At 41.2% G+C, this 15,547-nt stretch overlaps 2 protein-coding genes across 2 annotated transcripts; one reads left to right on the top strand and one right to left on the bottom strand.

Moving 5' to 3' along the window:
* Positions 1-4,004: 4,004 nt before the first annotated feature.
* Positions 4,005-10,095, bottom strand: LOC103670322 (hypoxanthine-guanine phosphoribosyltransferase). Its single transcript, XM_008698771.2, has 2 exons — positions 9,677-10,095; positions 4,005-5,485 (listed from the first exon to the last, which is right to left on the bottom strand). Exon 2 carries the CDS (start codon positions 5,390-5,392, stop codon positions 4,718-4,720), a length of 675 nt encoding a protein of 224 aa, XP_008696993.1. The 5' UTR covers positions 5,393-5,485; positions 9,677-10,095; the 3' UTR covers positions 4,005-4,717.
* A 304-nt stretch (positions 10,096-10,399) lies between these two features.
* Positions 10,400-14,998, top strand: HSPA5 (heat shock protein family A (Hsp70) member 5). The gene is made up of 8 exons (XM_008698773.2): positions 10,400-10,783; positions 10,886-11,117; positions 11,761-11,898; positions 12,233-12,345; positions 12,437-12,827; positions 12,948-13,185; positions 13,501-13,668; positions 14,093-14,998. The coding sequence occupies exons 1-8, from the start codon at positions 10,662-10,664 to the stop codon at positions 14,653-14,655; spliced, it is 1,965 nt and encodes a 654-aa protein (XP_008696995.1). The 5' UTR covers positions 10,400-10,661; the 3' UTR covers positions 14,656-14,998.
* The last annotated feature ends 549 nt before the right edge of the window (positions 14,999-15,547 follow it).

The raw sequence follows: 15,547 nt of genomic DNA, 5'->3' as shown, positions 1-15,547 counted from the left end.
CACACACACACACACACACACACACACACACACACACACACACACACCTCTTCTCCCTTTCTGTTAAAAGTTTCCCAAGTTGCCTTCAGCGGCATCTGGATTTTCAGTTTTAAACCTGATTTCCCAGTCCTCGTTTTATCCTTTTACTTACTGTAAATTTGACCATACAGTTTTTTAAGTTGACTGATTTATCTGATAAAATTTTAATTTTACAAAAATAACTCAGGTATATTCAAATGTCAAGTCAACGGAGCTGAACAGTCATAGAAACCTTAGAACTGGAAAACATCTTAAAGGTCACTAGTCCAACTCCCGCCCAGGCAGAAATTCCAGCCAGACGGTCTTCCAATTTTTTTTTTTTTTTAAGATTTTATCTATTCGTTTCAGAGAGAGGAGGAGAGCAGGAGCGGGGGGGGGGGGGGGGAGGGAGAAACAGACTCCCCGCTGAGCCAGGAGCCCGATATGGGGCTCCATCCCAGGACCGAAGATCACGACCCCAGCCGAAGACAGAGGCTTAACTATCTGAGCCACCCAGGAGCCCTCCTCTTCCAACTTCTATTTCCACACTTCAAATTTCAGGGAGCTCACTATCTTAAGTGAGATAGCCTGCTCCCCTGTTGGACAGCTTCAGAAGTTAGAAAGTTCTGCCTTCGGAGCCCGATATGGGGCTCCATCCCAGGACCGAAGATCACGACCCCAGCCGAAGACAGAGGCTTAACTATCTGAGCCACCCAGGAGCCCTCCTCTTCCAACTTCTATTTCCACACTTCAAATTTCAGGGAGCTCACTATCTTAAGTGAGATAGCCTGCTCCCCTGTTGGACAGCTTCAGAAGTTAGAAAGTTCTGCCTTCGGTGAAATGGGCTTCCCTTTTACTTCCTTCCAGTGCTAGTTCTGATGCCAGAAGCAATATACAATGTTTTCCATTTGACAGCCTTTCAAAACATTGAAAACAAAGATTATATCCTCCAACACTGGGAGTCTCCAGGCAAAAAAAAAAAAAAAAATAATACTCAGTTTTCCAACTATTTCAAATGTGAATCAGCTCCCGCATTGCTTTCTATTTAGTCATTCTCCTTGATGTAGTACTCTTAAAAATTGTCAAAATTTGCTTCCTATTTATTGCCTCGTTTTATTACCATGATCGCATTCTATAGTTAGCTGGTCAGATATTATCGCTATCATTGCCATTCAACTGATTCAAGAATTCAGTTCAATCAAAGACTATGTATCGGCTGTTATAAAGCATTGCCCAAAGGACCAAGGGAATGCAAAAAGCAACAGGATAAGTTTACAATCTAGGGTGAGAGGGTAAGTCACACAGATTAAGGGTCATAATAATAAGCTAAGGTATAAAACTCTACGAGAATCCCTGAGAAAGGTTTCATCAAGTTGAGGGGCCATGACTGTAAGAAGGAGATGATACTTGGGGGTTACTTGCTGGCTGGATTTCAGGAAGGAAGATGGCATATGAGGATTGCTAAGAAAGAACTCAGCCTGAGCAAAATGAATGTGTAAAAGAACACATTCAAGGTTCACTTTCACTTAACACCGAGTACTCTAGATGGGCTCCTGGAGCACACATGCCACGGGGGAGAGGAAGGAAAGGACCCCCAAAATTGCAAAAAGTTCTTGAGAGTTGTGGAAAGAGCACTGGAATGGTCAATTGTTTTGAGCCCTACTCTGCCATTTATAAATCAAGAGCTTGAACTAAATAGGCAGTTTTCAATTTTTTTCCCACCCAGCACACCCCAGGAACACAACTCCCACGTTAAAACAATGGATCACTAAAACAGTAATTTTTGTTAAAAAAAAAAAAGATTTTATTTATTTATTGGAGAGAGAGAGAGAGAGAGAGAGAGAGCATGAGTAGGGGCAAGGAGCCAAGGGAAAGGAAGAAGCAAACTCCCGGCTGAGCAGGGAGCCGGATGCAGGGCTCGATCCCAGGAACCTGGGATCATGACCTGAGCCGAAGGCAGACGCTCAACCGACTGAGCCACCCAGGTGCCCCTACAACAGTAATTCTTGTGGAATATGTAGTAGGTAGTGTTCTCAACACCTTTTACACATGGAGAAGTGGACTCAAGAGGTGAACAGATGCTCAAAATCAATAAATAGTACTTCCTGAGGGCAGAGAAGCCCATCTTATTTACCACTGTGCCTCTGGAACCTGGCATACTACCTAGGATGTAGTACATATTTTTGTTCCATTTTTTTTTAAATGAATGGGACAAATAAACAGTAAACCCTGGCTAAAGCTCGTTTCTTCCCACTATACCACTCAGCCTTCCCTGATATACAAGGATATGAAGTTACACATCTATAGCTACGGAATTCATACTGGGTCTTGATTAGAGCTCAGTTCTTCAGATTCCTAAATCCATACTCTCCATTAGACTACTCTGCTGCAGAATCAGAGCACAGTGGCAAACTCAATTAAAAAAAAAAAAAATTTCTGGGGCACCTGGGCGGCTCAGTCAGCTGGGAGTCTGCCTTCGGCTCAGGTCATGGTCTTAGGGTCCTGGGATCAGGCTTCCTGCTCAGTGGGGTCTTCTTCTCCCTCTGCCCCTCCCCCCGATCATGCTCTCTCTCTCAAAATAAATAAAAATCTTCTTGAAAAATTTCAATGCTAAAAGCTAACTGAACCATTACATTTACTACATTTCTTTTTCTAAAATTCATTTTCAATCAAACAAGTAATACAGAAATTCATTCTTGGCCTTAAAGGTTGTATACAATACAAATAAGTCAAAAAAATCCTTTCGATTCCCGTCCAATTCCACCCAGAGGGAGCCACAATTTAGTATCTGTTAGTATCTGTCTAGATTGGCGGGGCGGGGGGAGGGGGTAACACAAATAGGATCACATTGCACATACCGTTCTGTTCTTTTCATTTAAAAATAAATCCTGAGCTTCACTCCATATTAATACATAAAAATCTACCTCAGTTTTGAAACTTTGCACAGTATTTCCGTAGTATCACCTACCACAGTTGACTTAGAATCCCTTATTGATGGACATTTAGGTTGACTGTACATTGAGTCACAAAAAATACATGTGAATTAACTGTTATTTTTTAACGTAGTTAACATAGTTTAAAAAATTTTTTAAGGGAAAAATTTTTTAAAGCTCTGGCAATCTGTAAAAAACAACAAAATCCAGAAAGACATGCATGGAAGCTGTTCTACACAAGTAGCAGATAGTATTTCTCTATAAAATGTTTTTTGCCCTTTGGAACAGCCCAGTTACAGGCAAAGGACAAGACTACATAAATTTACTCCATGCTTTGGTCCGTTGGTTGTCCTACACTGGCCCCCAATGGCAGGCTCAGAAATAGTAGCAGTATTCAGAGGTGGATTTACTATGAAGCTGGTGGAGCTTATGATTTAGGGCCCCTCACTTGCCTGGGGATTCTTCCAAGGCCCAAGCAATTCAATATGGTTTTGTAACATTTGCCAAAGAATTTTTAATTCTTGGCTAAGATGCGGGCAACAGATAAAAGCCTGAAACTTGAGAATACTGAAAATGAGGGAAAAGACGCCTATAAAACAGAGACATAAATTATGCAACTTGAACTGCAGCACAGTGAAATCTACTATAAACTTTGTCCTTCCTGGGTGGGTTGGTGGTTCAGTTGGTTAAGTGTCTGACTCTTGATCTCAGCTCAGGTCTTGATCTCACGGTCATGAGTTCAAGCCTTGTGTTAGGCTCCACACTCAAGGTTCCACACTGGGTGTGGAGCCTACTTAAAACAAAGCAAAACAAAAAAACACCTTATCTTTCTATCAGTATCAGAGATGTCCAGACAGACGGGAACTGTCATGTTAATGCAACATAAAACTTTGGTACATATTTGATTTAACCTATAACATATGAAATAGCTTTAATGTAATTTTATCTTTTTTTAAATTTTATTTACTCATTAGAGAGAGAGTAAAAGCAAGAGAGGTCACAGAGGGAGAAGGAGACTTGCCGCTGAGTGGAGAGCCTGAGGTGGGGCTCTATCCCAGGACCCTAAGATCATGACCTGAGCTGAAGGCAGACCCTTAACTGATGAAGGCACCCAGGTGCCCCAATGTAATTATATCTTAAACATCTTTCACTGACCTTTTTTGTTCTCTCGTATTTTATTTTTTTAAGTATTTTGGAATTTATTGATTTGTACTTAAACTGTTGACAAAGATTCACCAGAAATAATCTGAATAAGTAAGTAGGAAAATACAGTTAATACTACTGAAACACTAAAACAATTCAAGGACACATGGTTTATCCAACAAAACAATACCTCTTAAATAGTGTCATTGATACAAAAACTGTTTCTTACTTTTCTAAACACAGTGGCATAATTAACAATATTCAATCACTTGTTTTTTCCTGAACATATAAAAATTAAAATACCAATTAAAAATGAATATATCTTCTCTTTAAATGTTTCCTACAGATACAATTTCAATATTTTCATTCAACAGTGGTGTGGTTTAAGAGATTTTTCATTCACAAGTCAAACAACAATCCACCCAAAGGGAACTGATGGTCTATAGGCTTATAGTGCAAATGAAGACTTTCGGAATGCAGCAAATGACATTTCTAACAAACATACCAAACAGATAAAATTCTTAGAAGAAAACGCAAGAAGCCCCTCAAAGTGGCTGGCCACACAACTAGAACATTTGATCATTTTACTAGTGATTTCAATGGGACTCTAGATGTTTCCAAACTCAGCTTGAACTCTCATCTTGGGCTTTGTATTTTGCTTTTCCAGTTTCACTAATGACACAAACGTGATTCAAATCCCTGAAATACTCATTATAGTCAAGGGCATATCCTACAACAAACTTGTCTGGAATTTCAAATCCAACGAAGTCTGGTCTATATCCAATACTTCGAGGAGTCCTTTTCACCAGCAAACTTGCAACCTTGACGATCTTTGGATTATACTGCTGGACCAAGGAAAGCAAGGTTTGCATTGTTTTGCCTGTTTCAATTATATCTTCAACAATCAAGACATTCTTTCCAGTTAAAGTTGAGAGGTCATCTCCACCAATTACTTTTATGTCCCTTGTTGACTGGTCATTACAGTAGCTTTTCAGTCTAATGAAGTCTACAGTCATAGGAATGGATCTATCACTATTTCTGTTCAGTGCTTTAATGTAATCCAGCAGGTCAGCAAAGAATTTATAGCCCCCCTTGAGCACACAGAGGGCTACGATGTGATGGCTTCCCATCTCCTTCATCACATCTCGTGCAAGCCGTTCCGTCCTGTCCATAATTAATCCATGAGGAATAAACACCTTTTCCAAATCCTGAGCATAATGATTAGGTATACAAAATAAATCTAGGTCATAACCTGGTTCATCATCACTAATCACAATGCTGGGGCTTCGGGTTGCCATAATGGAGCTGGCTGGTGCGTGGACTGAGGGCAGTTCTCTTCTGTATTACTTTTAGTTTTAAGTTCTTAAAGGTTTTTCAAGCTCAGTAAGTTCCTGATAGATAAACAGGGATTTTTTTTTTAAGTAACTAGAAAATGTAGACAAAAAAAGTAACATACTTACAATTTACTCTTCGAAAAATATAGATATCAACAATTTTAATAGCTACATAATGTTTCATCATCTTGAAGTAACACAATTTATCATTTCAAAACAGAAAATTGTTCATTCCTGATAAATATTAAATAGTAAATTCATGCAATTTTTAAAAAATTCTAGAATACAGAAATTGAGACTTAAGACTTGAAAAATTGAGAAACTTCTCAATTTCTCAATTAAGAAATTGAGACTTAAGACTGAGGTATATTTAAAAATAATGGTATAGTATTATTATACTGTTAAATAACTTACTTTTCTTACTTAACAATATATAATAGGTTTGTTTTGCCAACTTGACAAGCTAATTCTAAAATTTTTGGAAATACAAGTACCAAGAATACCAGAAGACACCCTGAAGGTGGAAAAGACATGTCCTACTGGATATCAAGCTATAGTAATTAAGACAGAAGCTAAATGGTAAAATTCTAAAGACTGTACAATAAAGAAAAGTTAACTTTTTTATGGAAGAGGGAATTAGGGTCAGCTGGGGTGAAAAAGTGAGGACTTCCTGATGTTGACAACATTCTTTTTCTTGATTTGGATATTGAATACCTAGGGATTTATAATTATTCATTAAACTGTACACTTGCATTTTATGTACTTTTCTGTATTCATATTGCAATTTGTAATAAAAAGGTTTGAGATATGTAAACTATCCAGCACATAGTAAATACTCAATTGAGGGTAGCTACTATTGCCATTTAAAAAAGAAAAGAGGCAGTGGATTTGTGACAATCTCCAAGAAATATAGCTAACTGGATGGAAGAAGAACCATGTATGTAGCATGCTCCATCACTAGTTTTCAAATAGGGATACACACACACACTGCATATGAATATGAATAAAACCTCTCTAGGCTACACAAGAAAGTGGTGACAGTGGTTACCTTTACCAGTGTAGAGGAATAAGGCTGGGGAAAGGGTGGCAAGCAGACTTATTTTCATTGCATGTTATACATTGTACCCTTTGAATTTTATACCATGTACATTTATTTCCTACTTTAATATATTTTTAAGTATGTATGTATGTATTTATTTATTTATGTAATCTCTACACCTAATGCAGGGCTTGAACACTCCCCTGATTGAGCCAAGCAAGTGCCCCTATATTTCCTATTTTAAAAATTTAGAAATTTAGGATACATATTATCACTCAAATATTATCACTCAAATTCCATAGAGGTGGCTCTTTATATTTAGTAGCTTATTTTACTTCAATGGAAACTTTAAAACAGAAGAAAAATTAAAACATTTTCTGTATAAAACTAAAATGCTTTTCAATTAATCAAATACAGGGGCGCCTCGGTGGCTCAGTCGGTTAAGCGTCTGCCTTCAGCTCGGGTCATGATCCCAGTGTCCCGGGATCGAGCCCAAGTTGGGCTCTCTGCTCAGTGGGGAGCCTGCTTCTCCCCCTCTCTGCAGCTCCCCCTGCTTGTGCTTGCTCTCTGTCAAATAAATAAATAAAATCTTAAAAAAAAAAAAAAAAGTCAGGACAAAAAAAGAGTCAAGACAAAGAAAACTGATTGCCTAGCACATTGCACTTTCAAAAGCACACACAAAAAAAGGCTACATGACTTATACCTAGTATTGTTCCTGGCTCAGGTGTCAGGGAGATACTTCTGTTTTACTCTTGAGTTGTTTAATAAAGGTTAAGGCCCAGTCCCTCTTTTCTTTTTTTTTAAAGACTTTACTTTTTTAAAGTAATCTTTGCACCCAACGTGGAACTGAAATTTACAACCCCAAGATCAAGAGCCACATGCTCCACCGACTGAGCCAGCCAGGCACCCCTACAATTAGAGTTTTCTTGAAGTAAATGCTCTAAGAAAAGGGAAAGTCAAGGGTCTAAGGGCCCAGTCTTTTAATAAAAAAGACATCTATGTAGCCAATATAAGAGAATAATTAGAACATTTAAAAAAATATTTCCAAAAGTCTGTCAAATTCAACATAATCACCAAACATTATTTTCCATGGAAAGAAATCTTGAAACTTTGACTCTCAAGAGATGGTTTTCTTGAAGAGCTTCTAAAATTTCTTCCCATAGTATATTCACATGATTAAGAGCATTCCTATTATCCTACAACTTCCCAAAAACCTTTATATACAGTATCTTATCTGATCCTTGAAACAAGCCACTAAAACCAACAGGACAGAAATCCCTGACGTTCAATAGATGAAAAAACTGAGGCTCTGGTAGGTTTTTCCCCAAGGTCATGTGCCTTATCTCTTAGTTGAATATTCTCCCCAACAAAGGATGTGGAAATTCTCAATTATCAGGGTCTAAACATTCAATTTGTCAATTACATAAGTCTTTTCCTTTTCCTTCCTGTTCTATGCCTGTATTTCCCTTTCAGAAAGGAAGATTTAGAAACTAAATGACATTGGATCCTAACCAGTCCTAACTCTGCTTAGCTGAGATCAGATGGGAAATAGAAATCTATTTCCTTACCCATAGGAGCACAAGTGAAACAAGCTGCTTTAAATTACTGGATAAAAATCTACATTTGTCTATCACTCATTATCAAAATATTTGCAAACTATATAACTACTCTATACCCTAAACAAGATATAAATGAAAAACCCAAAGCTCAGGATGATAATCTAGACTACAGAAATTAATCAAATTGCCAAGGCTCAAATCCTGGCTCCCTATCTTCTCAGCTCTGTAATCTCCAGGGCAAGTTTCTTCACCTCTTGGGGCTTCAGATTCCTTAGCTCTAAAATAAGGGTTAAAAAAAATGCTTTCATAAGAATTAAAAGAGATAATGCACATAAAGTGTTTAGCATAGTGGCTAGCTCTTAAATATTGATAATTTGGCACCAATACTATTATTGGCATTTAACATTCAGGAAACTAGATTCATCGATGCACTTTTCTATTCAACCAATAAAAGATCGCACTTTGGATTATACAATAATATATACCTAATACACTTGGTTTTAAAAAGATACAAGCACCAATATACTCTTTCCCTTTGGAAGTTACCCAGATATCACTTATCTAAATCTTAGGAAAAAGAGAGTTGCAAAAGATTACTCCATCAAATCAAGGACAAGGCTGAAACTGATTGCTTTGCTTTTAAGAGAAATGGATGATATATACAAAGTTTGTTTGAAATGATACGAAGCTGTAAAGTGGCTGGTGATTTCTATCTAAATAATGAACTGATGCAACCTATAGAGGGTCAGTATTACGGCAGTGTTACAAGCCCTGTTGTAAGATGGGTGATGCAACTTCTATAGTCGATTCTGAGTCACCAGCATAACCTTTGAGAAGCACTGAAGGAGAAAGGAAAATTCTTGAGTACTGACTCTTAGGCTGAGCATCTTAGTAAACCGTGTGTAAGATGTTTCAGCGCTATTTGGACATGGTATTATGAATACCATGAATCTCAAAAATACATTTAGTGGAAAAATACTGGAGTCTTCAGTTCCTATGATAATGTCCCATGCATTTTTTGGTAAGCATCTTAAAATGTTTTGTATCAGACCTTTGGTCTTTCCATAGCAGGTCCTCCAAAAAGATTTGCTGAATGAATTAAGTAATTTAAAAAAACTAAGAGCATTGGCTATGGGCCAAACTGACTTGGATATCAATTCTAACTCCATCACTCACTAGCTCTATGACTTTAAACTAGTTATTTAATATTTCAGTCCCAATTTTCTCATCTGGAAAATGGGAAATGCCAAGTATTAAACTGTAAGGACCGAATGACATAGGAAACAGAACAATGCTTGGCACATAGCAAGTCTAAATAGTAGCCTCTATTATTTTTTGCTACAGGTTGTTATACAAGTATGAGTAAAGGCAATATCAAGACGTCTTCGTCTATCAGATGGGTTTAAGCACAATCTGACCTTTTCCAGGAAGAGTGAAGTTAGAAGGGTATCAAGAATAAAGGACGAGGAAGGCCTTGCAAATAAGAAAAAAAAAAAAAAGAGCGCAGAAGGGAAGTGGCGGCTAGCTAGAAAAATGATACATCCCAAGGTGGGAGCGATGGCATTATAAAGCTCTTCAGGAGAGGGCTGTCACACTGGGGTGGGGACTCAGGGCGAGGAGGCAGTTACTTTGGCCAGGCCTGTGACTTACCGTGGGATAGGGCAATGTGGAGAAACCTGGTATAGACAAAGATAGCTGGCTAGAGAGAGCAGGGCCGACAGAATGGCTAGAGCCACGATCCGCTGCCGGACGGTGCTCCGGTCAGGCCCCCGCTCGAGGGCTGCGGGCCGGAGAACAACAAAAAGCCTTGAGGCTCGGACACCCCAGAACTGTAGCGGTTATAAAGGGCAAAGAAATTTGTTCTGAGGCGATCACAGCATCTACGCTGAGACCTGCCTGCCTGGGATGGATTGGAAGCTGAGAGGAGGAAGAGCTGCTTCCCGCTTCGAGATGAAGGGCAGAGGAGGGACAAGCGGACAGCAGAGAAAAAGAAGCAAAGGACCCAAAATACACCTCCTCGAGGGAATCACGCACTCCACACTGGCACCGGCCCCTCAGGGCCCAGCGTGCAAGGCGGGACTTCTGCCATTACCGGCGGAAACGGCCTCCGGGTGAGAGGTCGCACGAGGGACAGGCAGCTGCTGAACCAATGGGGCCTGCGCCTGGGGCGGATGTTGCCTCCCATTGGTAGCTGTCGGGTGCGGCCAGCAGCCAATGAGTCCTCCGGGGGGGCGTAGCAGTGACGTTTGTTGCGGAGGAGGCCGCTTCGAATCGGCGACGGCCAGCTTGGTGGCCTGGACCAATCAGAGGCCTCCAACGAGCAGGGCCTGCGCCAATCGGTGGCCTCCACGACGGGGCTGGGGGGAGGGTATATAAGCGGCCTCGGCGACAGCGCGGTCGACGCTGGCCGAGACATCACAGACTAATCGACTTGGGGGGATTTTTGTGAGTGTGAGGGGTAAGCGCCGAGGCCTCTTTCCGGACCTGCTCTTCGCCTTATCTGCTGCTCCTGCTGACCCCGGGCCGTGTACCTTCAGATCAGTAATCTCGGTGCGCTCGGGTGCTGCGGCCTGTGGCTGGATTGCCTGTGACGTCCCGCCTGCCTGCTGACGGACTGGCCTACGGCGCCGGCAAGATGAAGCTGTCCCTGGTGGCTGCGGTGCTGCTGCTCCTCGGCGCGGCGCGGGCCGAGGAGGAGGACAAGAAGGAGGACGTGGGCACGGTGGTCGGCATCGACTTGGGGACCACCTACTCCTGGTAAGTGGGGTTTGTGGAAAGGGGGGAATGGGGCGTGGCCTCTTGGGCTGCTGTGAGAATCGCGATGCTGATTCCGTGCGTTCTTGGTGATTTTTCCGCCAGCGTCGGGGTGTTCAAGAACGGCCGCGTGGAGATCATCGCCAACGATCAGGGCAACCGCATCACGCCGTCTTATGTGGCCTTCACTCCTGAAGGGGAGCGTTTGATCGGCGATGCCGCCAAGAACCAGCTCACCTCCAACCCTGAGAACACGGTCTTCGACGCCAAGCGGCTCATCGGCCGCACATGGAACGACCCGTCTGTGCAGCAGGACATCAAGTTCCTGCCTTTCAAGGTTCGATGGGGTTTTCCTCACCCGATAGAGGTGGGCGGTGGTGGTTGGAGTATTTAAGACCTTACTGAAAAATTGTTGAGACAACAAAAAGGATACAAACATGGTGTATCTGTAATAACTTTATTGAGTAATCTTGGTAATGTTACAAAACTTAAAGTAAGCCTGGCAACCAAAGACATTTCACAGATAACTATTCTGTTTACATGGTTTAGGATTAAGAGTCTGATTAAAACTGAAGAGGCTTGTCTTTGTAAGGCACCCATACTCCTTAAACATTTCTAGTCAATATTCAGTTCCAAGCGACCACAGTAAACCAAACTATGGGGGAGGAAGTGGGACTCAGCCAGTCCTCTTTTTATTTTTTTATTTTATTTTATTTTATTTTTTAAAGACTTTATTTATTCGACAGAGATAGAGACAGCCAGCGAGAGAGGGAACACAAGCAGGGGGAGTGGGAGAGGAAGAAGCAGGCTCATAGAGGAGGAACCTGATGTGGGGCTCGATCCCATAACGCTGGGATCACGCCCTGAGCCAAAGGCAGACGCTTAACTGCTGTGCCACCCAGGCGCCCCATAGACAGTCCTCTTTTTAAAATTTTAAATGTTCTTCTGTGTCTGAAAATAATAATAATTGTTTAAAATAGGTTGTTGAGAAGAAAACTAAACCATACATTCAAGTTGATATTGGAGGTGGGCAAACAAAGACATTTGCCCCTGAAGAAATTTCTGCCATGGTTCTCACTAAAATGAAGGAAACTGCAGAGGCTTATTTAGGAAAGAAGGTAAATATATCTAGAACAATGTTAAGTAATTTTATTTTTCCTATTCTTAATTTATTGTGTAGATGCTTTCATTGTTTTGATAATTTGAATATGAATGACATCCATGTATACCAATTTTAATTACTTGCATGTTTTACTGTGGGCCAGAAAATACTAGGGACTTTTCATGTGTTACCACTTCATGCTTGCAAATCCATGGGTATAAAATTACATATAATATACCCATCTAACAAACAAATTGTCTTAGAAACTAAAGTGATGGTTTGAGTGCAATTTATATAAGAGTTAAACCATGTGATAAAATACACTTAGTTACCTTCTGTTATCTTTTCAGGTTACCCATGCAGTTGTTACTGTACCAGCCTATTTCAATGATGCCCAACGCCAGGCAACCAAAGATGCAGGAACTATTGCTGGATTGAATGTTATGAGGATCATTAATGAGCCGTGAGTGTTGAATTCAAAAGTATGGCATATTTGCCAAATAGGGAGAATGTAAACTTACTAAGCTTTTTTTTCTTTCTCATTCTCTTAACAGTACAGCAGCCGCTATTGCTTATGGCTTGGATAAGCGGGAAGGGGAGAAGAATATCCTGGTGTTTGACTTGGGTGGTGGAACCTTTGATGTGTCTCTTCTCACCATTGACAATGGTGTCTTCGAAGTCGTGGCTACTAATGGAGATACTCATCTGGGGGGAGAAGACTTTGACCAACGTGTCATGGAACACTTCATCAAACTCTACAAAAAGAAGACTGGCAAAGATGTTAGGAAAGACAACAGAGCTGTGCAGAAACTCCGGCGGGAGGTAGAAAAGGCCAAACGGGCCCTGTCTTCTCAACATCAGGCAAGAATTGAAATTGAGTCTTTCTATGAAGGGGAAGACTTCTCTGAGACTCTGACTCGGGCCAAATTTGAAGAACTAAATATGGTATGTTCCTTGGTTTTTTGCTTTGCTAATGAGATCTAGTTAGACTTTGCTGCATTTAGATATGTAGACAATATCTAAGTATAATAGGTTTCATCACAGGAATTGTGTTTCCTGTTCTAGGATCTGTTCCGTTCTACCATGAAGCCTGTTCAGAAGGTGCTGGAGGATTCTGACTTAAAGAAGTCTGATATTGATGAAATTGTTCTTGTTGGTGGCTCTACTCGAATCCCAAAGATTCAACAACTGGTTAAAGAGTTCTTCAATGGCAAGGAGCCATCCCGTGGCATCAACCCAGATGAGGCTGTAGCATACGGTGCTGCTGTCCAGGCTGGTGTACTCTCTGGTGATCAGGATACAGGTATGTCGCTGTCATAGCATCTTCCACAGTACTTCAGTAGCTCGATAGGAAGAGTATAATTATCTATTGCTTTAGAAGGCAATAGAACATGAGCAACAGGGTCACACGGCTAGTAAAGGGTAAAGTGAGGATAAGACCTGGCTGAGTTTCAAGATCATTAGCAGCTATATTTAATTCATTCCTTCTGAAATGGTTTTGCACAGAACCTCACATTAAATGGCAAGATGGAAAAGATACAGTTCAGGGGGAGACTGCTTGGTAGTGCTCCTGTGACTCTTGAATTAGAATTTAACCTTGGTTAACTTACCTTTGCAGGTGATCTGGTACTGCTTGATGTATGTCCCCTTACACTTGGTATTGAAACTGTGGGAGGTGTCATGACCAAACTGATTCCAAGGAACACCGTGGTGCCCACAAAGAAGTCTCAGATCTTTTCTACAGCTTCTGATAACCAACCAACTGTTACAATCAAGGTCTATGAAGGTAATACCCTACGTTTGTGAATGACATAGTATGTTTTTGAGAAGCATGACTTCTTAATCTATTCTATTGAAATGAGAAGGGAAAGAAATACCTACTATTTTCAGACGGCGTCCCTAATATGACTAGTGTTGCGTTTGGTAGAGTCAGCCCCCAAATCTAGCTCTTATCTAGCTATCTGGCACTCTTTGCTTTTAAAAATAACTTCTAACCTGGCTCCTAGAAAAGAGCTCATAATGCTGTAGATGAAATTCAATTAAAAGTAGTAACTTAACACAGTCCCATTTGCTCCTCCTTACAGATCAATACTGACCCACTCCTAGCTAGATAAGCATGCCCTTGCCACTGTAGGCTCCACCGGACTGAAGTGTAAGAATCCATAGTGTTTGCCAGTAACAACTAACAAGTTTTTTTGTCTAACTTCTAGGTGAACGACCCCTGACAAAAGACAATCACCTTCTGGGAACTTTTGATCTGACTGGAATTCCTCCTGCTCCCCGTGGGGTCCCACAGATTGAAGTCACCTTTGAGATAGATGTGAATGGCATTCTTCGAGTGACAGCTGAAGACAAAGGTACAGGCAACAAAAATAAGATTACAATTACGAATGACCAAAATCGCCTGACACCTGAAGAGATTGAAAGGATGGTTAATGATGCTGAGAAGTTTGCCGAGGAAGACAAAAAGCTCAAGGAGCGCATTGATACTAGAAATGAATTGGAAAGCTATGCCTATTCTCTAAAGAATCAGATTGGAGATAAAGAAAAGCTGGGAGGTAAACTCTCCTCTGAGGATAAGGAGACCATGGAAAAAGCTGTAGAGGAAAAGATTGAATGGCTAGAAAGTCATCAAGATGCTGACATTGAAGATTTCAAAGCTAAAAAGAAGGAACTAGAAGAAATTGTTCAGCCAATTATCAGCAAACTCTATGGAAGTGCAGGCCCTCCCCCAACTGGTGATGAGGAACCAGCAGACAAAGATGAGTTGTAGACATTGCTCTGCTAGTGCTGTAATATTGTAAATACTGGACTCAGGAACTTTCGTTAGGAGAAAATTGAAAGAACTTAAGTCTCGAATGTAATTGGAATCTTCACCTTGGAGTGGAGTTGAAAATGCTATAGCCCAAGTGGCTGTTTACTGCTTTTCATTAGCAGTTGCTCACATGTCTTGGGGTGGGGGGAAAGGAAGAATTGGCTATCTTAAAAAGTGGGTAAAAAAGCTGGATTAGGGCGTGTGTTCACCTTGGAAATGTTCTATTTAACAATTGGGTCATGCGCATCTGGTGTAGGAACTTTTTCTACCATAAGTGACACCAATAAATGTTTGTTATTTACACTGGTCTAATTTTTGTGATAAGCTTCTAATTAAGTCAGCTGCTTCAAGGTTAGATTCTCACTTGTGTGGAGGGGCGTTGGGGTTTTTACCGAATACTTTTCAGGGAATTTGCCTGATGTTAATCTAAAGAGAGGGGCGGGGGACTCTCCATTTCTGCTCAGGTCATGATCCCGTGTTGTGGGGTTGGCTTGTCCCTCTCCCTCTGCTTCTTCCCCTTCCCCCCTCCCTCTTTCTCTCTCCAATCTTTAATAAAAAGGGATGGGGAGGGAGGGGCACCTGGCTGGTGCAGGGGGCCAAGCAATTGACTCTTGGTTTTTGGTTAGGTTGTGATCTCAGGGTCATGAGATTTGAGCCCTGTGTCAGCTCCAAGCGCAGCACAGAGTCTGCTTGAGGCCCTCCCTGTCCCTCTGCCCCTTCCCCCCCACCCCTTGCAATATAAAATAAATCTTAAAAAGTGGGGGGGGGGGGGTTCCTGGGTGGCTCAGTCAGTTGGGCATCTGCCTTTGGCTCAGGTTGTGATCCCGGGGTCCTGGGCTCCCTGTTCAGA

This window comes from Ursus maritimus, unplaced genomic scaffold, assembly GCF_017311325.1.
Source record: "Ursus maritimus isolate PB19 unplaced genomic scaffold, ASM1731132v1 scaffold_17, whole genome shotgun sequence".
NCBI lineage: Eukaryota > Metazoa > Chordata > Mammalia > Carnivora > Ursidae > Ursus > Ursus maritimus.
The sequence above is the reverse complement of the archived record's forward strand: the minus strand, read 5'-3'. Positions and strand labels throughout refer to the sequence as shown.